The sequence below is a fragment of the Anser cygnoides genome, chromosome 1, assembly GCF_040182565.1.
Source record: "Anser cygnoides isolate HZ-2024a breed goose chromosome 1, Taihu_goose_T2T_genome, whole genome shotgun sequence".
NCBI lineage: Eukaryota > Metazoa > Chordata > Aves > Anseriformes > Anatidae > Anser > Anser cygnoides.
Window position 1 is genome coordinate 83,329,615 of NC_089873.1, and position 24,390 is coordinate 83,354,004.

Here is a 24,390-nt window from a genome sequence, read left to right on the forward strand (position 1 = left end):
ACAGATCAGTTCTGATGGGAAATCCTAACTTGATATATTCTCTTGCTTTTAGACTTCCATGTATGGGGTTCAACACTGTCTCCAGTAATATTCCTGTCTCCGAGCTGGGACATTATGGTCTAGATGGGTAAAAACCTGATGATTCATCAGTTCAGAAGTTAATGGTTAATGGACTGCAGCCTCTCTGGAGGACAGTAACAAGTAGAGGACTGACAGGTCTGTCCCAGGACCTGCCCTGCTTCAGGTCTTTATTAATGATCTGGAAGAGGTGAAGAAGGGCATGCTCATTATGTTTGCAAGTTAAACCAAACTAGGGGAACCAGTCCCTCTGCCCAACAGCAGGGCTACCACCTGCAAAGAGGCAGACTGGCCCAACAGGAACCTTATGAAATTCCACAAGGCCAAATGCAAAGTTCTGCCCTGGTTAGGATGGAAGAACCCCCTGCCTAGGCACAGGCTGAGGGCTGCCAGGCTGCAGTGCAGCTCTGCCAGAAAGGCCTGGGGCTCTGGGGCTGCTGCAAGCTGAGCTGACCCTACAGCCTGCCCTGGCAACAGAGACAGGCAGCAGTGTCCTCAGCTGTGCAAATACACAGGTGGTAGATCAAGGGAAGGAATTATCCCTCAGCACTCATCTGGAGTATTGCATCCAGTCTGGGGCTCCCCAGTAGAGCAAAGACATTGACAAACTGGGGTGAGTTCAGCAGAGGGTCACCAGGATGATCAGGGCTGGAAGACTTGCCCTGTGAGGAGAGGCTGAGGGACCAGAGCTTGTTCAGCCTGCAGAAGACAGCTGTGGGGGGAACCTAACAGCTACCCGCCAGTACTGACAGGGATGGAGATGGAGAAAGGCTCTGCGGTACATAGCATGGTGAGAGACAGCAGGCAAAAGTCAAAACAAGAGAGACTCGGGCTGGATATAAGGAGAAACAATTTCCCCATAAAGACAAGCAGGCAGTGGTGTGGGTTGCTCAGAGAAGCTGTGAAGGCTCCATCCTTGGAAGTCTTCAGCACCAACTGGATAAAGCACTGAGCAGGCTGGTCTGACCTTACAGCTGACACTGCTTGAGCAGGAGGTTGGACTAGAGACCTGCAACAGTTGCTTCCAACTTGAATTACCCTGTAAGTCTATGATACTATATAGTAATTACTGTGAAAAATGACCAACAATGCTTTTCATCATTTTTCTATTCCTCTAACACTCAAGATAGTTTAGCATTATTATAGATACAAAAAAAAAAAAAGTTATCAAAATGCTGTCATCTCTACACTGAATTTCATGCTATGCATTTAATGAGACCATGTGAACTACCAACTTCCTATTTCTTTAAATAATACAAATTGCTTGTGTAAAACGAAAGACTAACTTGTATAACACACCCTGATGAGAACAGGGAGATTTCTCCTTTTACCCTTCTCATCTTGTGGTAATTCATGCTCTTTTGACCTACTGGCAGAAATCTACACTTCTGACCATCTTCACAAATTGCTTTACATATTCAGTTCACTGAACTGAAAGCAACGTCTGAGGGCAGTTTGCTCTGTCTTTACCCTTGCTAGGAGACCCTCAGCAGAAAGCCTCTCATCAGCTCCAGGGGTTTCTGTCTGTGATAGTCCAAATGGAAAAGAAAAAGTATAATATGCTGAGAATGTCTTTTGTTTTTATTTTGTCTCATAATTAACTAGGAACACACAAATATGAGACTAAAACGCTCATCCTAGGAAATAACTCTAGTGTACATACCCTAGCATAGCCTATCACAAATTTCAATCTTTGCAAAAGGGATTTCAAATTCCTGTTTGAAAACTGTTTTAGAATCTACACTCTACACCTGTAGAACACTCTAAATTTGTGCCTTAAATTAACTGTGTCTCATTTTATGCCTGATTATTCTTTTGTCAGGTAAGTAGTAACATATGAGTAAAAGCTTAGAATCAGCCATGATATGAGCACACATTTTGAGCACACTTTGAAGATGGGCTACTTACCAACAACCAGAGTTCTTCAAGTTGTACTGTCAACATGCTCTGTAGTTAAAATATTGTTTCTATGTTTTCCCTAAGAACATAAGGCTAGCAACAAATGCCAATCCTTACTGAATTCCTCTTTCATTAAGGTCTCTCTAAAAATGAGCTTCCTATTTCCTAATTATTTTAATAGCCCTTTCCTGTCTCTTCTCTAGTTCAAATTCATCTTCCTGAGGTATCTCAGTTATACAAGGGCCAATACTGCTTCTAACATCATTAACAGACAAATTCTCCACACAATGTATTGCTGTCTTTTTTGTTTGATTTTTTTCCCCTTGTTTTGTTATTTTAAATTGGTCTGATAGCTACTGGAAAACTGGTTGAGAACCACTGCACTTTGCCATTGCTTCCTCTTATAATCAAAGGTCTTCCTTGAAGTATAACACAATAACCAGAGGAGGAGATTTTCTATAAACTCAATGAAAACTGGCAAGATTTATGTAAGTGGAAGTATCTGTGCTCCAATATTGCTACTACATGTTTTAATTGACTATTATTACCTGAACATTGCTATCATTGTGAGGCAATTCTATTGATTGGTGTTATATTTACATCAGGATTTTAATACATATTAAGAAACTAAACACTAAACTAAATATCTGTGTCAGAAGAATGCATGCAGAGAAGTGTAAAACTGAAAAGACCTTGTTCACAGTTTAGATTGACATGGTGAACAGAGAGATTGCTGATAGACAAGAGCAGGGGATTTTTTTCTCCTTTCTCTCTCTCTCTCTCTCTCTTTTTTTTTAATAAGAATAACAGTAACCATCTGTTCCTGGATTTAGACTGCAGATGTACTCTAAGAAGTAACTTTTTAAAATTGGTACCATGGGGCTCTGTGTTCATTCTCTCAGTGACCGGGGAGCACACTTGATCAGATGGAGTTTTAGAAAAGGGGAAGACTATGAAAAATGTCCCAGATGCTAGCTTTGCAAATGTATCCCAAGATGTAAAAGTCAAGCAGAATTCTTCTGTGTATTACCTCTAGCAATAAGGACTCTGTAACTGCAATTAAATAAGAAATGTTGTTTTCTATTCTACTGATTCATTCAGCTCTGTCATGCGTACATTGTTTCTACAGTGCTAACAAGTGTTTGTTTTTCCTCTTCAAGTTGCTGGACCTCATGAACTCAGTGCAATTTGAGACATGCTAATAGTGTACTTGGAATACTTGTTTGAACAAAACAAAGATCTTGTCTCTATACGTTGTTACCTACCTGCTCCAGTTCTGAAATACGTTTTTCTGCACTCTTTCCTTCAATCCAACCTTCTGCAACCTATTCACCACCTCTTTGCATCCCATTATCAAAACTTAGCAACTATTTCTTTATAGCAACTGTTATCAATTAGCAACTATTTCATTATAGCATTCATATTTGCTTTCCTGTTGCAGTCCATAGCTTTTTCCCTTCTCTTCTCTTCCTCTCAGACACAGATTTACTACCTCTATTAATCTGATAGAAACGAAATGGCAAAAATACATTTCATTTCTAACAGGATAAGTATTACTCTATATTTCCACTTCTGATATCGAAGAAGCTTTAGAAGTATTCTATTGAATGTGTTTTTAAAACTACCACTTTTCTAAACAAGAACACTTAAATAAATAAAATGATAATCTGTGTAAAATTAAATAAAAATTAAGTAAAAATTAAATAATAAAATAAGAAATACCTCAAAAATGGCTATGCAATTAAGAGAGATATCCACTTTGCTTCTTGAAATGTTCACCCAATGTCATCTTTCCATTTAACACGGTACAAGCGGTAATACACTATGAACAACTCTCTTGATCACGTAACAACATAGCAGTAAAGAAAAAAGGTGATGTGGGAAAAAGGGTGGGATCCCTTCTCATACAAAGGAACAGAGATACAACGATTTTGTGACTAAAATCAGGGGAACAAAAAAAAAAAGTAAAGGCTAACTTTGGGTTACGTGTAGGAACTACAGGATTTCTTAGAATACTGGAAGAGTCTTTTGAGAAAACTGAATAAAAAAGTTTATTATTTGGAAAGATTCCTTTAAAAAGCCATGCATCTACTTAATGAGGAGTGGTGATCCTTGTCTGTGAATGTTTGACTATACAGTGTTAATTTAACAAGTCATCATTCTGGTCTCTGTAACACAAGCAATACTCTGTGATCTGTTTAATGATCCCCAATATTTATGTCACAGCTGATTTAACAGGAAATGTGGTACTTCCTGGAATATAATGCATACGCACACTTCAATAACAGAGCACAATGCAATCTTAGAGATTGCTTTTCAGCCATTGATTATGTGGAAAACTATCAAGGCTCATACTGGATGTTAAATGCCCTGGTGCTATTTTGTGGATGAAAAAAGAAGCCCCAAAAGTGAACAGTTACTTAACTGTTCAGGCTGGCAAAACATATGTGAACTCTGATGTGGAAATATTGATTACTTTACTATTTTCTTGAAAATCTGCTCTTACAGAAGCAATCAACTATTAAATAGAAAAATACATTTGATAGTTTTAGTCAAGGCTGCTTTATCCTATGTTCTTATTCAGGTTTCCTTACTCCCTGCTGCAGGGTTGTGGCTCTCAAAGCTTCTCAGGCATACAGGGACATCATTCAGCACGTCATCTGTTCTTTTTGATGACTAACCACAAGCTCTTCTCTTGGAAATCCTGATGTTATTTCACACCCTTCCTTCTATGAACCTCCTTCCAAATTCTCCATTTCCTTCCCATACAGAGTTTCTCTGCTATCTTAGTTGGATGATTTTCTATGTATCCCCTCTGATATTCAGTGGTAAGTCTCCTACATCTTTTTCCTTGATTCCCTTCTTTTTCCTGTTTGTCTCTGTACATATCTCCAGGATTCTAATGACAAAAATAACGATGGGTAACTTGGGGATTTCTTTCTAATCTAAATACAACAACTGTCCAAACAATAGGCTTTGTCTGACATCTCTGCAACCTAAGCTTGACAAAGAACTGAACCCTTACTTCCATCCCTCTACCTTCCCTGTTCATTAATAAAGATGTCATTATATACTCTGATGCTCAGTCCTACCACCTGGTTCTCCTTTCAGCATCTAGATCCAAACTCATAGAACGAGTAGGATTAATTACCATCATCTTTAAATATCTACATTGTTGCTAGTCACCTAAGGTTCCCTTAATGTCTTTACAGAGCAGCAGGTATAATTATAAAGCATTTCAGAAAACTGCTTCAGGTGTCCTTCCTTACCGTAAATTAAATACAAGAGAATGTATTTAAAACATATGCTTTCATGCTCTGATCTGGCCTGTTCTTTAAGCACATAGTTAAAATAGTCATTCAGATTTTTATTATTATCTTAACTATGCAATTATTTTCCATGCTGACCTTGACAGAGTAGAACTGATCTGTTGTGAAGATGCAGACAAGGTAGTCTTCCTGACTCAATTCTTTCAACTCACATACTTACAATTTTTTGTGTTTTGTTGTTGTTGCTGTCGTTGTTGTTTCTAACCATAAAACCTTTGCTGAATCAATCCAGGTATATCTACCATCTTCAGTATGCTATATCGATGGTCACACCAGCTTTTAAATGTTTTTTATTCTTAACATTTCTCTCATATCAAATATGCAATAGAAAATTTTCATATAAACTCCTTAAGTCTAATACTAGTGCCTTGCATATGGAATAAGCCTCAATGACTGAGTGGGTGCAGTTACACCTCTTCCTTTCTAATTTTTTTCACCCCCTTTTTACTTACATTGTAAATACTTTCCAACACTGATCATCTTTAATATATATGTCTATATAGCCTCTCCATTTGGGTCTAATTATAATTATCATTATAATAAAAACCTGATGATATATAAAAAGTGTAACAATATATTGGATACCACAATACTGATTAGCAGAAAAAAAAATAGAATTGAGTCCTGTAACATACTAAGAATCATGGAAAATCAAATAGAAACTCATCACTTTCCCACAATAACTGCCTTGAAATTTATCAACAATTTCAATCTTTATTTGAAATAGCTTAGGTTAGTCATTCCTCTCTCCTCCCTTAAAGTGATGTGCTTCCTACTTGTTGTGTGGTTACTTCTCAAAGCAAATATTCAGATCCAGAGTGGAGACACTAGAACCCAGTGGGATAGACAAAATATTTCTCCTGATTTAAAGTGGCTTCAGGAGAACATACTGAAACACTTTGTAGGAGTCATGTATATCCACTTAAGAACAGTACGAAACAGCTGCATATATTCATCCTGAAAAGCATGTATGGAAAGAAAAATACGTAGAAAAAATGAACGCTGAAACTTGCCACATGAGCAAGTGTTTTCCTTCTTTGCCTCACAGCTAAACTTATGTGGAACTGGAAGGGAGAAACACCCTATAGTTGTATCATTGTTCTTAACATGCATTAAAAAAGTATGTTCCTACTGTATGACACCATTTATCAGTTTATATTTGTTTTGTGTGCATTTAGACACTGTCTGAAGATAAATATGGAATTAAAAATAAACGGATGCACTTTTTCTGCTAATGGGTCTAGACATCCTGCACTTAATCTGAATGATTTTAGGAATAAGTCAGAGAATTTTCAGTACAAACAACTTCTGGAATGGTTTTCCGTTCAGAGAATGCAATTCTAATAAGCAACAGAGAACAAAAAAAATATCAAAAATATTTCTGTAAAATCCAGGAATTTCATATTGCTACATAAACTGGACACATCCACAAATTAGAGGGAAAAAAAAAAAAAGCAATTTCACCTGTAAGACTGTGTTACAGTCAATGTTATTTTTATAAATACTTACTGATTGCTATAGAAACCTGTTGGATTAGTTTTAATAAATACCCCAGGGCTTTTCCACATAAGCCGGGGCATACACACATAGTGCTACCGATTATTATTACATAGGGGAGGAAAAACAATGGATCATTAAATCTTTAAACATGAAAAACTTGGTCTTTCCTTCATTCAGTCTTCATTCAAATAAAGGCACAAAAACTCCAATGAAATAAATAGAGCTGTCCTCTCAGTTTTCCTTTTTGTTCAGCTTGTGTTTGCTTCTAACTCGATCCTGACTTTTATGTTTTCTTGGAAAACACGTATTAAAACACAGCCTCTGAGTTAAGATCCTGAGAGCCTCCAGGGAACAACCAGACTGGGGTTTGAGTTTTAAAGTCCTCCCTTGCGACCCCCATTAGTCTCTTGGAGGCAGGTTTGGTGGTGGCAATCCCCTGCAAAGGCTGACCTTGGATGTCGTACCCAGGTGTGTGTGGGTATGGGAGAAGGCTCCTCCTGGAGAAGGGAAGGCTCTCTGCTCAGGAAACACTCTCACATCGCCACTGCCTTATACATCTTATATACATTCCTTCTGTGTGGTGGGACCAGGCAGCATTTGCACAACCACCTGACGTCCATCACCCACCCGGGCATGCTTGCAGTGGCAGGTCCTGCGCTGAGGAAGCGGGGAAGCCTGCAGCCCCTCTCAGAAAGGCACCAGTGGGGTGTTAAATCCCATCCCTGCTACTCCTGTCAACATGGCACTCACGGCAGACCTCACTCTCTCAGGTCCATGGGCTGTGGGGCCAGGGCAGTTGTTCATGACTGTCCTGTGTGGAGGGTGCTGTAGGGCTGCAGCCGTTCCCAGGCCAGAGGGACCCCCATGTAAAACTAGGGGAGATGATTAACACTACAGACAGGCTTGTGGTCCCAAACATGGCTGTTTAAACACAGGACCCAAGGATTACAGTTCCCAGCCTTGTTTTCCGAAGGAAAAAGAAAATAAAAATCTAAGAGTGAGTTAAAAGATCTCTTTAACCTATATTAATTTTCACTTTCTGAGTAGGATGAGTCACTGTACGTCAGGAAGGGTTGATGTTCCAAACTCAGAGAAAGGGGGTACATGTAGAAAAAAATTGGAATATTCAGAAGGTAGAAAAGTCCAAGTAATTCACATGCATCATGGTTCCTGCTATGTTTTTCTAAGAAGGCATTAGTTTTTTTGACTGAGAGAGGATTTGTATTGCTCTGCTTTCTCGCCCTTTTACTAGAAAGGTATTTGAAACTGGAATACAATTATGTGTCAAGGTTTTAGACCACACGCAGGGATGATTGCGAGGGGTAGATCATGAAAGCTATAATCATGTAAGTGGTGTATAACAGACATAGTTTTATGAATGGATAAGAAATTACTCCCTCTCTCCTACATTTGCCTATTCTCTTCTTGTATCATGTAAGACTCTTATTTATGCATATTTGACTCAAACACTTTTGTTAATCACTTGGCTATACACAATTTTATACAGTGTGAGAGGAGTCGTTGCACTAATAATTCACTGATAAAGTATTTACAGAATGTTTTTCAGTTAAATATCCAACAGATTCCTTCCTTCTTCATTCCCTTCTTTCCCTTACCAAAAGTTGCTCCTAGTAGAAGACTTAATACTTACCTTCATAATCTAAGAGTTATTTAGGTCTAGAGCCTGCCACTACTCTGGAGCACGCGTCTTTCAAGAAAATTCTGTGCTCAGCAGTTCTGTAGCTGAGCCCAGGTTTTGGTCAGCAGCACAGCTCCTGGAGCTGGGTGTCACTTCACTGTGCAAAGAGGAGCTGCAGAATTGGGTCCCTGAAAGATCCCTGCTGCACCACACCGCAGGAGGCTGCTTATCTGTGGCTCTTATTTGGCCTAGAGACATATTTCTCTAGTTTATGTAAAACAGAAGTCAATGAAACAGATTCTTCTCCAAACACATTTTAATTTCATTTGTACTTCTTTTCCCCACTGCAATATATTTCACTTCAGTTTACAACAGAAATTAAGCAGTGCAGGCGGTGTGTGTGTGCGTGTTAAGAAAACCTTATGGAGAAATCCCTGCTTTTGGTCTTTGGAAAAATTGTTCTGAGATGACAGATTGCCTTGTGCACTAATATACACAGTCTGAAGGAAAATAATGAGTGCATTGTTTCAACAATAGAAAAAGACTTTAAACACTTAAATAACTGAAATGTACCATAACACACAATAAAAGACAGTCATCTTGATTAGTTAAAAAGCACAATAATTCCCGACAGTTCTAACAACATTGAACTTCTAGGGTGATGGTGAAAGAAAGCCAGCTAGCAATGACGGTTAAAAAATTATGTACAGGTGGTAATAGCAGATGCAGGTGGAAAGTGTAAGAAGTAGACAGTCAGGAATATTTTGGAAATTTGCACTCTACCTGTGTAGCCCAGCGAATTGTCAGCATTATCAGAGGTGGGGAGTGGTGTCCCACTGTCGTTTCCCCTCTCTAGGTCGTCGGAGTCTGTCGGAAACAACACCAGAGCTGCTGATGGGGTCATAGGAGTAACAGGAATTGCCATTTCGATCAAAACACGTCCAGACACAATTAAATCCACACATGACAGCAAGAGCCACAGTGCCAGCACGCGGCACACTTCATCCTTCCCCCGCCTGCGTGGTGCTGTCCAGCAAGAGGCAGCCAAGAGCATGGCCCTGGGTCCCCAAATGCTGCCCGCTGTCCCCCTCTGCCTTCTCCAGCTCTCCTCCTGCACCTCAGCTCCCACTTTGCTGCTGGAGCCGTGCGGTGGCCACCCAGCCCACCAGCCTGCGCAGGCTGTGGTGAGCATATGGGGACAGGGAGGCAGGGGAGCTGAATGCTAGCATTGCTAATTTTCCACCTTATTGTTAATCAAAGCTATTGACTGTGATCACTCGCCATCATCGCTTCATCTCCTGGCAATTACGGACCCAGGGGACTTCACCTCTTTGCCGAGAGGGGATGACGGGGAGGGGGGACGACTGTGCCTTGGCAAGCAAGGGGGGCTGCTCTACCTCTCCTGGAGGATGGGGCAGGAGAAAGGGGTAGGGCTCCTCTGTGAAAGGGCAACAGTTACACAGCATAGGAAGTGGGATGCATTTTCTGAGCTGAAAGATGCTTGCAGAGAAACACTCAATTTTAATGTCACATTAAAAAAAGAAAAGAAAGACAGCTGGTCAGCTAAACACAAATGGACACGTGTTTTAAGTCTCCAAGATAAATTGCTGATCAAAACACCACAAAGCACTGTGAAGGTAACTCATAATAATGAACTAAATAATTCAAAGCAAAAAATAAAATAAAAACCCCAGTGGCCCTGAAAACAAAACAGCACAACCCAAAGGAATTTGTTGTCAATATCACTAGATCTTTGGACTTGTCTTTAGCTGTGAAACTGCAAATTAAACTTTAATTATATTTTTTAATTTACTTTTGATGTTATGCGATGTTCAGTATATAACATCTAAAAAGCAACATTCGTATTTTGTTTAAAAAAGCTGCAAGAAGCAAATCTGTTCTCAAGATATCACTCACACAATAGGCTGCGTTTCTTCTTCTTGTTGACAGGTGTCAGACAATTTATTAATGATTTTAAAGACCCTGAATAGGAAAGATCTGTTTTACTCACACACACACATAGACATGTATTCTGGACTTTCATAATGACTGAAAGTAAATGTTCCTTTTCAATAAAACACATTTGCTGTTAAAAATCATCTTGGCTTCACAAAATTCCTAAAGCAACTATGTATGAAATTAAACTACAAAAAACAAAAGCAGTTTTTTTTTTGGACACAGAATTTTACTCAGTCAATCTAATTTTTAAAATGGGATGCTGAACATTTATATTCTCCATTTGTCTGCTAAGTACTCTTACAGAGACAGCATCCTTACAAATCCATAGCTTTTTAAAGGAATTCTTAAAGGAAAGCACAAAGAAAACCAAAATCCTCAGGATCAATCCAGTTGAAGGGACACACTGGAAAAAATATTTATTTAAAAAATAGTCAATTAAAAGAATTGACAGCACGCCTTTTAGATTACTGTTGTGCAAATTAAAAAAACAAAAAACAAAAAAACGCCGCCAAGATGGTGTTTCATCTTGGCAGATGAAAAAAGTGAAATATGTTCATTTATTGGTCCATTTATCTTTGCTGGCTCACTAATGGCCAATGTCACATACGTCTTTAAAGCCTGCTCTGAAAATTGCTGTAGAGTGATGGGTCCGACACTCCGCTTCTCCAGATTGTTCTCTTATTTGCATTCAAGGGTTGACTGGGTCAGAGTTTTAAATTTACAGCAGTAAAGGACAGAAGGATGGGACATTTTTTATTAAATGAAGAGGCAGAGCCTGTGCATACTTTCTTTTGGGCAACTGTTTATAGCCAACTATAGAAAGCTCAGACTGGGATTTCAAGCAATGAACCTGCCGATCGTCATTCTGAAAGATTAATTGCTTTCTAGGAGATTTAACTGCACACTACACAAAATGATTAAGAAAGGAGATGCACCGAAATCTCCTGGTGTGTTCTACATGAGAGCCTAAGGCATGCCGTCATGTGCAAAATATGATTACTAAATGAATTGGCCTGTTTTGTCCAAGATGCTCCCTAGGACATGGCATTCCCAACAGTGGGCCAACCCTCTGCGTAGCAGACCTCTCACAAAACAGCCACTGCTAATGACCTTTAGCGAGGCTCACTGTGGGCTTTAAACATGAGCAGTCTCCATTTCAGGAACTCTGCATTTACTCCAGCCAACAGGACATGAGAGCAGAAGCTCTAAACCTAGGCTACAACTACTTGCAGCCGTTTAGGCATGAAAATCTTGCCTTCAGTCCCTGCCGGTGATGGAAATGAGAAGATTAGTCTCTTTTTTAACACTACTCATATATATATATGATATTTGCTAACGACAATACCCTTACTATTTATGATTCAAAAGCACACGAGACATTATTCCCTCTCACGTTCTTTGAGAAATGCTACTTTTCAGCCTGGTCATAAAGAACACAATACTCAGCTAATGCTAAATTACGTGTGGAAACTGCTCTTGCTAAGGAATATCACTGAAGTTCAGTACTTGCTATGGGTGAATTCTCCCCATTTCACTGAAAGATAACTCTGCACTCAAGTCTTGTATTTAAGACTTTGGCCCCCTGCACTGAGCTGAATGCTATTCCTTTGCTTCTGAGTCCCTGTTAAAAGAAATAAGTACCATTGACTGAAATGGCACATTTCACCATTAGACTGCCACAAAGGCATTCTGTTGACTGTGAGGCAAAGGACCTGGATGTTAAGATGTGATCTATTTTCTCATTAATTCCTTGCTGTAGGATCAGCTGATTTTCCACTTGGCTTTGCTAAATATTATGAATAATTTTAGATGACTATAATTTTTGAACTAATTACCATGAAAAACGAAAACAAAACACAACAAAAATAACAACAAACAAACCAATAAGTGGAGGAAATGAATGTGATAGCCTGGAACAATTCACCTGATGTATGAAAAATTTAGAGCTCAGTCTGACTCAAAGCAGGGGCTGAACTCAGAGTCCCATCCCTCAGAGAAATGCCATAATCACTCTACAGCTGGGCTCTCGCCAAGTTCAGAATAATAAAAAGGGGTAGAGGTTTCACAGAACTGACAGAGATGTCCCTCAAAACAACCCTCCAGTAAATTTGTATGTCTTGGTTGAATATCTCTATCAGACAGAGGAATTTAAACCAAGGTCTCTGACATACCAACTGCTCAGAAAAGTCAGAAATAAAACTTACAATTTAAAAGATGGCTAATCAGTAATTGGTTGACTCATTAAAATATAAAAAAGAAACAAAAAGACACAGCATTTTGTTACACAGAAAACAATTTTTACTTTTAAGTATGTAAAACTTTAAATAAAAGGAGTTTTATTTTATATTTTTACTTTTTTTTTTTTTTGAAGAGGAAGATGAAAAGTGAACCCTTGACCACCAAAGAAAAAGGGAAAAAGGAAAACCCCATTTTTTTTTATTAGTTGCTATAACACTTTTCTTTCACAGGAGAAGCATTTGAGCTATGCCTTATTTGAGAGAGGGAGCCCCTCACCATGATGAAAAAAGTCTCCTTTACTCTTTTCATGGCCATCTCTAGAGCCACCATTCATTCAGTTAGGCAAGTACCTTATGGCATTAAAAAATATGTATGTATATATACATATATATATACTTGATAAAAGAGTGCTAGGTTTCCCAAGAGTGAGTGGTCTAGATTCTTAGGGGAAGGGTTTCAGGTTTAGTCAGTGCAACCCAAGCACAGACACCACCTGTGAAGCAGCAGGAGGATTTGGCTTAATCACAAAAGTTCTGAACAGGTTTAAGTTGTCCAACTGAAGATGGATTGCACCAAAGATTTATGTCAATGTATGGAAACTTTTCCAATGAAATTTCCACTTAAAAATCTGTAACTTATTGTATTTTATTGGACTGCCACAGTAGCTGCTAAACACCATTTATGATTTCATTTACCCATCTTTAATTATGTTTAAAATTATCAGAAAATCCAAATCCTAAATACTTGCTTTTCATTGCCTTGCCTACTAACACCTTAAACCTATCATTCACATTTACTTTCACAGCTACTTACTTTCACATGCTTGGTGCAACCCTAGCCTCAAATATTGTATTAAACATTCTTTTAGACATGGCTCAACTATTTATATGAAGGTCTGTCATGGTTTTAGCTCAGACAGAGTTAATTTTCTTGACAGAGGCTCACACAACGGTGTGTTTTGGATTTTTGATGAAAACAGCGGTGATAACCCGCCGATGTTCCAGTTGGGGCAGAGCAGTGCTCACATAGAGCCAAGAACGTCCCAGCTCCTGGTGCTGCCTTGCCAGCGAGGAGGCTGGGGTTGCACCAGGAGCTGGGAAGGGACACAGACAGGACAGCTGGACCAGCTGCCCAGGCTGTCCCACGCCACGTGGAGTTGTGCTGAACAATAAATATGGGGTAAAGGAGGAGGAAGGGTGGACATTTGGAGTGATGGCGTTTGTCTTCCCGAGGAACCGTCCTACATGCTGAGCCCTGCTTTCCAGGAAGTGGCTGACACCTGCCTGCCAGAGGGAAACAGTGAAGGAATTCCTTCTTCTGCCTTGCTTGGGTGTGCAGCTTTTGCTTTACCTTGTGAACAGTTTTTATCTCAACCCAAGTTCTCACACTTTTACCTTTCTGATTCTTCCCCCATGCCACATGGGGAGAACAAGCTAGCAGCTGTGTGATGCTGAGCTGCACACTGGGGTTAAGCCACAACAAGGTCACCACTGATGTTTTTTTCCACCAGTAACAGAAAGTAATGCCACCAGTTACTGCTTCCTTCGTACCAGCGAGCGATGTCTATATGCCGTGTCTTACTGAAGATGCATCCTTAAAAGTCCCCAGATGATTCAGTATTGATGCCCCAGCACATCTTCCTCCTTGACACAAATAAATGCTGAAAAGACCTTTACAGGCACAACTTCTTTCCACTATAGGAATCACGTGTCTGAAATACTACAGCGATCACACTTTATCTGAAGTTAAAGCCACTTACTGAAAAATGTCTGACTACAAAACTGTTGCTTTATTTAATAGCAAAACATAAACTTCATTATTTTTTGTTAAGTTTCTCTGACTCTCACTATCATCATCTGCCGGGGGGTACAACATTTGGAGGAAACAGCATGAACAGCATTTTGCAAATGAACATTAATAAAAGATTAGGGTGAAGCAAATGAATATAAACTACTATCAATATTAGAATTGTGTTCTACAAATTGGATCGATTCCCATTGATTCCTTCCTAGTGATCTAGAGGAATTCAGGAAGAGACGTCAGAAAAAAACAGCTCTGGCCACAAACCACAGACTAAGATGAGGAAATAAATTAGTAGCCTGTTTTTTCAGTACTGTGATTTATTCTAGGCTTTCACTGGAGTTACATTAGAAAAATAATACAACATGTCTTAAGGGATACTTAATTCTATTTCTTAATTCTATTTCATTATTTGGTTATCTATAATGACAAAACATCTTATGTTATCAAAGCAAAGTTAAGTAAGGATAGTACTTAAGTGAGAGCTATAGTTTAAACTAAATTAATTAGTGATAATTCACTTCTATGAAGGGAAATAATACATAAAATTATACATTAATTCAGAAAAAATACAGACAAACTTTCCAGCATCTAGACCTATTCTTCAGATCTGAAATGAAAAGGAAAAACTTCAAGCTACGGGGAGAATTGGGAATAACCATGCCACCCTCAGACCATCACAGCTTTCCAAACACAGTTCTATATCAGAAGCCTATGTTGTGTATGGCTGACTAATCTGGAGAATATCCCTATCAATATCTCATATTAGGTGAAGGGAAATATTCTATTATTTTTAATAAGACTTAACAGCACAACTTTCTAGAGGTACACTCACATTCACTCTAACTACTTTAAATCAGGTTACTTAAGGCAGTTATGACCCTTTTTACTAGCTGAGGATATCTGCAAGTAATTAAGGAGTTCTTCATTAAAATTTACACCGCTCAGCTGCCTCATCTTAAAAGTTAAGAAAGGTTTAAGCTAAGGGAAAAAGACAAGAATTTGTTCTCACATAACGGTTTTAATCTGAAGATTTGGCTCAAGTATATTGGAAATAAAAATGTAAGGATGCTTTTTATTAATGGCTTACACAAGTACAGTCTAGCAACTCAGTACCCTTTCTAACAAAAACGTACACTTACGCACAGGTACAGAGACATTATCGACTAGGCACATGAGAATTTTCTGTTGAGAACATATATACTTCATGGTGTAAAAAAAAAAAACCCTTTGGGTCAGATTCATCTGAAACAGCTACAAATACAGCTTCTATTCAACCATTTGAGCACCTTTTTTCAATTGTCTTTAAAGAACAATGCATATTGACTAAAAACCTGACAGAAACCCGGTAATAAATGCTATTTAAACACCTTTCCTTCCTTTCATTTCCATGCTACATTTGATAACAGCCATTAAATCACTAAAAATTAAGCAAGGACTTCCAGCTATGCAAAAGCTTGTGGCCAGTAAGTAATCTCTTTGCCTCTCACATATTTCTTTTTGAAACAGACAGTAAACGGAGGAGCCCACAAGCACGTTGGGTCTGGCTGAGCTGGAGTTGTTTTTCTTCAGAGCAGCTGGTGTGGTGCGCTGTTTTGGACCTGTGACCAAGAGCACCGCTGGCACTGCACCAGTGGCTTAGCTGTGGCTCAGCAGTGCTCACATGGTGTCAGGGCCACATCTGCCTCTAGTTCTGCCCTGCAGGGATGAGCTGAACCACCCACACCATGTATTGACACGCTCAGTAGATAGGAAGGGAAGAGGATGGTGGGTTTAGGAGCAAGCCTTTGTTTTGCTTGGGAACTGGCTGGGCATCCATCCACCCCTGGGAGGTGGATGCCTTTGCATCACTTGTTTTGTTTTCTGTTTTTTTTTTCACTTATTAACTTTTTTCATCTTGGCCCAAAAGTTTTTCTTCCCTTTACTCTTTCTCTCCTCTTCCTCTGTCCCATTGGAGTGGGGCAGTGCATGAGGGGCAGTGTGCTGCTTTTCTCTCTACCGGGCTTCTCCCTGAGCAGCAGCTTCAGTGCAAGCCCAGCAAATGCATTCCATGTAGTACCATAATTATGTTTTTTGTTTGTTTGTTTTTTTTTTTAATTAATAAAGCATTACTTACTTTCCAATTCTGAAGTTGAAGTTCTATGTGGGATCCGTCATACAGGAAGCCACACAACCATGGCAACAATTCTGGCTGAACAGTTCTCAAAACCTGACATTTATCAGTGAGCACATAAGCATGCGCTATACGAAGGCTTTGACACTTCCTATCTTTTCTATTTAATTGTCCTCTCTGAACTTCCCCATCCTGCTTTCTCTTAGCTCTTTCCTGTACTTCTTGGGCCATCGCTTGTAGCCCTCTCCTGCTCTGCATCTGCTGCTATTTCTTTCCCATTCTTTCCAGACCAACCTGAAGACAACAGCCCCTTGGCTTAATGAAGTGGTGCTGGCAGCACATTAACAGGTGGCAGCTCAGCTGCTTTAGTTGCAGGGGTATGTAGGGACACATCACCAGCCTATATGAGGCACTACGGTTAATTAGGACAAGCAGTCATGTTCTAGGGAAGCACAAATGGATTTATAACAGGATTTTATTCTTTAAGGCAACAAGCAAGCTTTCTCCAGAAAATGCAGACTGAATGATTTATTTTGAAGTGCTTGCCAATCATCTTGACTGTGTTCAATACAACAGATGTGCAAGAGTGGGTGTGTGTTTCTTAAGAGGACACAACAGAACATCCCCAGCTGGAAGGGGCCCACAAGGATCATCAAGTCCAACTCCTTAACTTCTTTTCATATCAATATTTGCATTTTCCTTTCACTGGAAGTGCTGAACTTGACCTTGCTTTAGGGAATGTCCTCTCCCCTGTTGGCTCTCTTATTAAGTTTTCTTCCTTATGAGAACTAAGATGTTTCTCAGGTGAGTTCTGATGATTGTGGGAACCACTATCAACAGATTTAAATAACTGCAACCAGGTACAGCTGAAGAACAGGTTTCACAAGCTTCCTGTGCTATCCTCCAAACCCACTGGACTTCTCCTTGCAATAATCAACTAACCCCATGGTAATCACCTCAAGGAGACCACACCCAGTCCTCCGGGCTTTAACCCATGCATCTGCTGCTTCTGTTACTCTAGTTGTGTGAGGTTGCTTTGAGCCTGAATTATGCAGCAGCTTTTCAAATAGCTGCACCTAATATAGTCGCTAAGAATCAGATTCATTTTCTCTTTACTATCGAACTGGAGCATGGGATTACCCCACAAACAGGAATTAAAGCTGCAAAAACCAACAATGCTTAATTACTCCTTATTTTCTTCAGTTGAGTGACGAACTTAAGGAAGCTGATGATTTTTCCTTGCTAATGACTCTGTCACGGACAATGAAACTTGAGGAACTAATTCAACACAGCAACCCCAACAGCCATGCAGCCACATGATTTAAAATAAAACTACTGTAAAAATTAACATTGGATTTACACAGCTCAAGAGCTGAGAAAGCTTTTCCTCATTCTCTTGCTTTTCTGTACACAGTCATCTTTTGAGTTGTCAAATATATATATATGAAATGCAGCTATGTCATTTACGTTTTATAAGCCTATCTGCAGAGCTCAGCATGAAGAATAATACTAAATCAATGTATATCAATGCTTTTTTTAAGAAAGAATGGATGTATTTACAGTAATTCACTGCCTTGCTAGGGAATACACTGGCACACTAAGCAAGCCCATTGAATCTGGTATAGCAGATAGAAAGTCACCTTAATACTACAAGAATCCCAGTCCCATTATTCAGGAAACACTCCTAGCGACATTGTTCTTTATTTTTTTATTCCTCCTTTTGCAAGGATAGCATTTTGAACCATTTTCCTATCACCTTTGCCAATACGTTCTCTACCTTGCAGTGGTGACTTCAGCCACACAGTACTTCCTGATCCCTTTAGCATACAGAAGTCTCACGGAAACAAATCCTGCTGTTGTTTCTCTGGGCGTTCCCTTCCTTTTAGAATTCCACAGCCCCAAACCTTTGGCTATGACACAGAAGCCTGCAGGTATGGCAGGCTCTGATGGCCCTCTCCCTTTCACATTTAAAGACACTTGTGTTCCATTTTAGCCTGTCTTCTGCACAAAGCAGAACCTGGTAACGCCATATCCTATGGGGTGATTTGATGATTAAAAAAAGGAGGAGGTTTTAATCCTGTCACGGTTTACTATTAAAATCCTTGCAGACTAAGAGGAAAGTAGTTTGGTTTTAGCATGTACAGTGATGATTTTGAAGTGAACACTGCAAACGAAAAGGCAAAATGCAATGTAAACAAGAGATGGAGCTGAAAAACACACCACGTCAATCAGTACAGCTCTATAAGAATAAATTTTCAGCAAGCTCCAAATGTCATCAAATCACACATACATAGGCACACAAAGCAGTAGTAAATCGAGTCTGTTCAGAATTCTCTTTCCTATTAATCTTCCAAGACAGTGAATTAGCTGGAGATATCAAATGATTCTCACTTGCAATGTAAGTTTTTTTCTTAATCCAAAGAACGTTTTCTTTTATCCATACTAATGGAGGTAAGTACTTCGAGGAAGGTTTTGTCTTTTGTTATTAGATCACGGGGGTTCTCTCTGAAAAGCTCTTCCTAAGAGCTACTGCTTTTATGCCACACAATGAAATGCATTCTACAAAGGAGGTTTTTAAAGTTTGGTCCTTGGAGAGAAGAGAAGCCATACAACAGGTGTTCTTTCTTTCTTTGTTTACCTGAGCTGACTACTCGCTAGTAAAAATCATATCCTTAAGAAAACAAATGACTGAGCATGTAAGCATTTGCCTGGAAAATTTGATATTACGCTGAAGTCCTTTCTTGTTAAAGCAGCAAAATGCTCCCATTGACTGTATTCAGGGCTCTGTTAGCACAGCTGTGAATACTTCAGGGAAACGGGAGAAAGAGCCACAAATAAAGAATTAGCAATTATTATCTCGGTCATAACAAAACATACACATATGTCCCAATCAACTTAAAAATTCAGCGTCTGAACCAGGAAAGTTTCATAGAATGGCAGTATGTTGATTTAATATTTCACAGTAGTACTTTAGCATCTTCCAGCTGGCAATCCCATTTCTCAGGGTGATTAATGTCAGCCTCAAAAGAATGTACCGGGTCAAAAATTACTTCAAGTTTATGAACTCAAACTCCAGACAAAATAGAACTATAATGAAATGAAATAGCCAAGGAGGATAACAATCAATAACTCTTCTATCTTGTCAGAATTCAGCTCTGCAAAATTAATACCAGATAAGAAATCACACAACACAGCAAGGGGTATTTGGGTTTACAAGGATCTTCAGATATCTCCAGATATTGTCAATTTGTAATATTGTGTACGTTGAACCCCAGAATTACTAGCTAGAGGCAGTAATTTTGAAACAAAATAAGACCTTCAATAGATCCATGGGAACTCCTGAAATAATTAGAGCTGTAACTGAAAGCGGAGAGCCCAAAGCAATAAAGAATGAACGCTGAAAAATGATATGCTTTAAACTACACAAATATGATGAGAACGATGCCAGTGTAAATAACAAAAGCATCCACGTCAAAATTGAGATGAATAAGAGTATCAAGATGGCAAAGACAGACCAAATCACATATTCATGCTCAAAAGTAACTGGACGTTTCAGATAAACTGCCCAATAAGACATTACCTTATAAGAAACTTTGTGTTGCTATCAGAAAATTTGTGTTGGTTTATGCAGAACAACATCAAAACAGCAAATGGAAGGAAACACTTATGCCACCTTTAAAAAGCAAAGCCAGAAAACATTGGAGATCAGGAAATTAGACTTCTCTTAGTAAGGGACTCATTTATCATCACAGCAATAACTGAAAAGGGAAGTACAGATTACTAAGAATACACTGGGTCTGATTTACTTATAGAAAGTTTCTGAAGTATATCATTGCTGGCTAGGTCACAGCTTTAATATCTCCGGACTGAAGTATAACAATGTATAGGAAGTAAGGGTGAGAGCTCGAAGAAAGAAAAATTGCTTTAGCAACCCCCAATTGTTTGTTTGTCCTATCTTCATTAAATGTGTTGGTGCAGCTGCTTTGAGCAGGAAACAAAAAATACTTCTGAAGCAATATTACACATATCATATGTTTTGAGCATGATTGGTTCCATATTGTTGGGGCCCTCGAGTGCCTCTAGCAGAATTCGCCAGCAAATTTTAATGTGTCAACCTGGATAAAAGTCAAAAGTATTCTTATGGACTAGGGATCCGGCACAGCAACTCTAAGAGGGAAGGTGATGCTCTGGCTCCAGCCTGACCCCAGGTGCTCCCCCAGGGGTTCCTCCCATGGGCTCCTGGTGAGAGCAAGCTGAGCCCTGAGGTGGCCACCAGCCACCCTCCAAACTCCTGCATGCCCTGGTGCTCTCAGGGTCCCCCTCCAAATTTGCACAGTTGGAACCTCAACCCAGGGCTGCCCCAGCTCAGTGGCAGTGGGGTTAGCAGCCACCAGCCCATGCTGGGGCCCACATGTGGGCAACACCTTTCCTACCTAGCCATTGAGGGAACCTATAATCAGTCTAGGTTTTAAGTTGAAAACTTTAGGTCATTGCAACGACCCTTTTAATATTTGCCCTTCAAATGAAAGACGTGGAACACAATATAAATGTACCATATAGAAGAGCATACCAGAAGATCAAGTCCCTAATAAATACGGAGCTGTAGAACCAGATCTGTGCATGTAGCCTATCCATTGCAAACAAGTGATGGCTCACAATTCATTCAAATATTATTATTACTGTTAAAGTTAAGGTAACAGTCTGGCTAGTTCAGAACTTCATCATATGACGATATTAAATAGTTCAAGTTATATGCAAGATGACTTTAAGTAGTGTACTAAGCTTCCACTATATAATAGACTGAAATGGAAAAACATTTAAGATTTTTACAGAGTTAAAATTTATTTCAGTGACTTATCTGGGAATACAGGTATGAAAGATTATGGAAAAAGTAAACCTAAGAGAACAAAACAAAAGCACAAGAACATAGAGAAAGAAAAGTATATTTAGCATATTAAAGGCAATTAATCATCTTTCACTTTCATTTTAGGAGGCCAGACTATAGAAAATTCCCAGAGAAACTCTGTAATTTCAGAAGGTGCTAGATATGAAAAAATGAGACTAACACATTGGATCAAATAACAAATCCAGCTAAAAACTGATCTGATATTGAACACTGGTTAGAAAGTAAAACAACACAAAGTAGATTGGTATTGTTTTATTATACCAATTTAACATCTCAACAAGAAAAAACTTGCCTCAAAAGATGGTGAGAAAATTTAATCTTTAAAACAAAAGAAACCATACTGAGTTTACCAAATAATTCCCATGACTCAAGCCTTACAGTTTATCTAACTCTACTGAACCTTGTGTGGTTTTTCTCTGACGCAGAGTGACCAAGGAGTCATACGATCTTGGATGCAAAATACTGGACTTAAATATGCTGCAAGTGTATCTAAATGCTCAAAGCTGAATACAACTGGAGTGTTAAGCAAGTCAGTGAAATAAAGTTCACGTCCGAGATAAAGGCTGTTTCAAGCGTACTACAACAAAAGCTTCTAAAATTGTTAAACATTTTAGAATTTTTTCTTAGCTATAAAATACTGAGCAATGAAAACAAACATTTGTCACTGGAAATAATGTAATGAAAATAAAAATAATCTAGGTTGTTTTCCCTATAGATTTTATTTTGCTCAACTGCTATATGGCAAATGGCTATTTCATTGCTATTTCATAGCTATTTCTGAAAATGTGTATAGTCTCAGATAAGAAGGCATTGACATACACAACATAAAGGAAGTCATGTTTGGTGATACAAGGTAAACTGGGCGAAAAAATTAACTCTAGACAAAGGCACAAACAAAAATATTTCCATAAGCATTGACTGAACATTAACTGGCATTACACTGATTGGCACTCATGCCTAAGAAGGCTCCCTAGGTAAGCTCCTGCCTAAGCTTTTCTCATCAGCTTGAAACTTGAACATAATTACATTTGACTAGATTCAGGCTGAGCGTGTCTCAGGGTCCTGGCCCCCCAGTCAGCCAAACCAGAGTCCTAGACAAAACTTTCACTGGTTTCCCTGCTGCCTCCAGCCACAGGTATCTTTCTCAAGGAAACCAAGAGGTCAGAGAGAAGTTGGTGTGTGGTGAGATCTCAACCTAATATGGAGACAAAATGTAACTGCACCTCAGATCCGCTGGTACAGACATCGCTTTGAGACTTCTGCCACCTTTATTCGTGATTGTGGTTAAGATTAGCAAGTGAATTCAGAAGAGTCTGGAGAAGGATACCCAGCAGATGCAGACTGTGCAATAACAGAAACCTTGTTCTGTAGTAAAATAGACTAAAATAAAAGACTTTCAAGCCCTTCCCTATCCCAAATCAGCTGGATTTTTCCTACATTACATAATTTGAATTATTACTCTGAACATGAACTACACTTTTCATAAATCTGAATGACTGACATGGCTCCAATTCCACAATCTAAACAATCATAAATATTATTACAATTGAAAAAAAGATCAGAAGAAGAAAAAAAAATCATATGATGATTTTTCTATCAGAATAGAATCAAAATTTAGTTGAATTTAAGCTGACCCCTCATTTATCATATCCAGTGGGCGAGTCAGTTAATGACTGTATTGATTCTCTTTTGTATTCATTTTTACATACACCATCCAACCAAGATGAATGTAACCATAAGATATTAATTTCAGAGGAAAATATTTTGACAATAAATATTTGAAGGTGCAGTTAAGAATGAATATTATACAGTAGATTTAATGTACTGAAGTTATAGGGCATATCCGTTGAATTGTAGTGGGAAATACTGCATAATATGCACTAGATGATCCCTGGAAGTAGTGTATTACTAATAACTAAAACAGACTTCAACAGCAGTATATCAGCTGAGGATCTGATACACGTGAAGTGCCACTTTTACGATAAACTAAGGAGTACTGGGTTGCTTGGGAACCTTTGATTACTTGGAGAATAATGATGAAATCTGAGATCATGGTTACCCCAGCCTACCAGTATCTGAAGTTGAGAAGAGGGAAAATACATGCCATTTCTATGCACATCTGATTTGACAGGCATCATATGGAGTTTGTTTTTGTGCTTTCACTGAATTGTAAAGAACAGAGCACATGACTTCCACCTTAACATTTGCCTGTTTGAAGAAAAGTCGAGCAGTGAGACAAATGGAAATGATCCGTCTTTCAGAGGGAGAATGAATGCTCCACACTTTGTGCAATTGGCTTCAATCTGTGACTAGAGGTACAAAGCAGTCTGGACCAGTATGTAATTAAAACACAGCACAACATATCTAATACTACACTACAAACCAAATATGTCTTTTTAAAAATCCTGTAAGCAATGCCAGTTTTATTCATTTATTTCCCTCTCCCAACATGGAACTACTCTACCCTCCTTGTTTAATTGGCTTTTAAACATCACAACTAATGATCAGACCTTGATTTGCAGATTGAGTCAGTCAGTTATTTCATTATTCATGCTTTGAAAGTGTAATCTTTATACAGATCTTTACAGTCTTTTCCTCATTTATAAATCTCTTTCCATATAGCATTTTTTTCCCAATCAAGCCTAAATTTCCCTGGCATTTTTTCCAATGTTTCAAACTGGTTGATGATTTGTGAGCAGAAAACAAAACAAAGCTGAAGTCCCATCTTTCTGAAAACTGCGTTCACACAGGCTTCCATTAGATGCTGGAAGGTCCCCATAGTAAGGAAGCTGTGAGGTGATAGGTAAATTTATCTTACGATTTCTTTAAGCTCTGTGGAGAAAAGAAAAAGAGAGACAGAGAGAGAAGGGGCAAGAGAGCAAGCACATTTGGTTTAGTCTGTGGCTCCTTTTAAGGAAAAAATTGATTT

At 38.9% G+C, this 24,390-nt stretch overlaps 1 protein-coding gene across 2 annotated transcripts in view; it reads right to left on the reverse strand.

Moving 5' to 3' along the window:
- ROBO1 (roundabout guidance receptor 1) overlaps window positions 1-24,390 on the reverse strand; it is a 704,094-nt gene that overhangs the window by 377,559 nt on the left and 302,145 nt on the right. For both annotated transcript variants that reach the window (XM_048080853.2, XM_048080848.2), the window contains exon 3: window positions 9,229-9,312. In XM_048080853.2, the coding sequence (XP_047936810.1) occupies window positions 9,229-9,312 (84 nt within the window). The remainder of the gene's footprint in view (window positions 1-9,228; window positions 9,313-24,390) is intronic.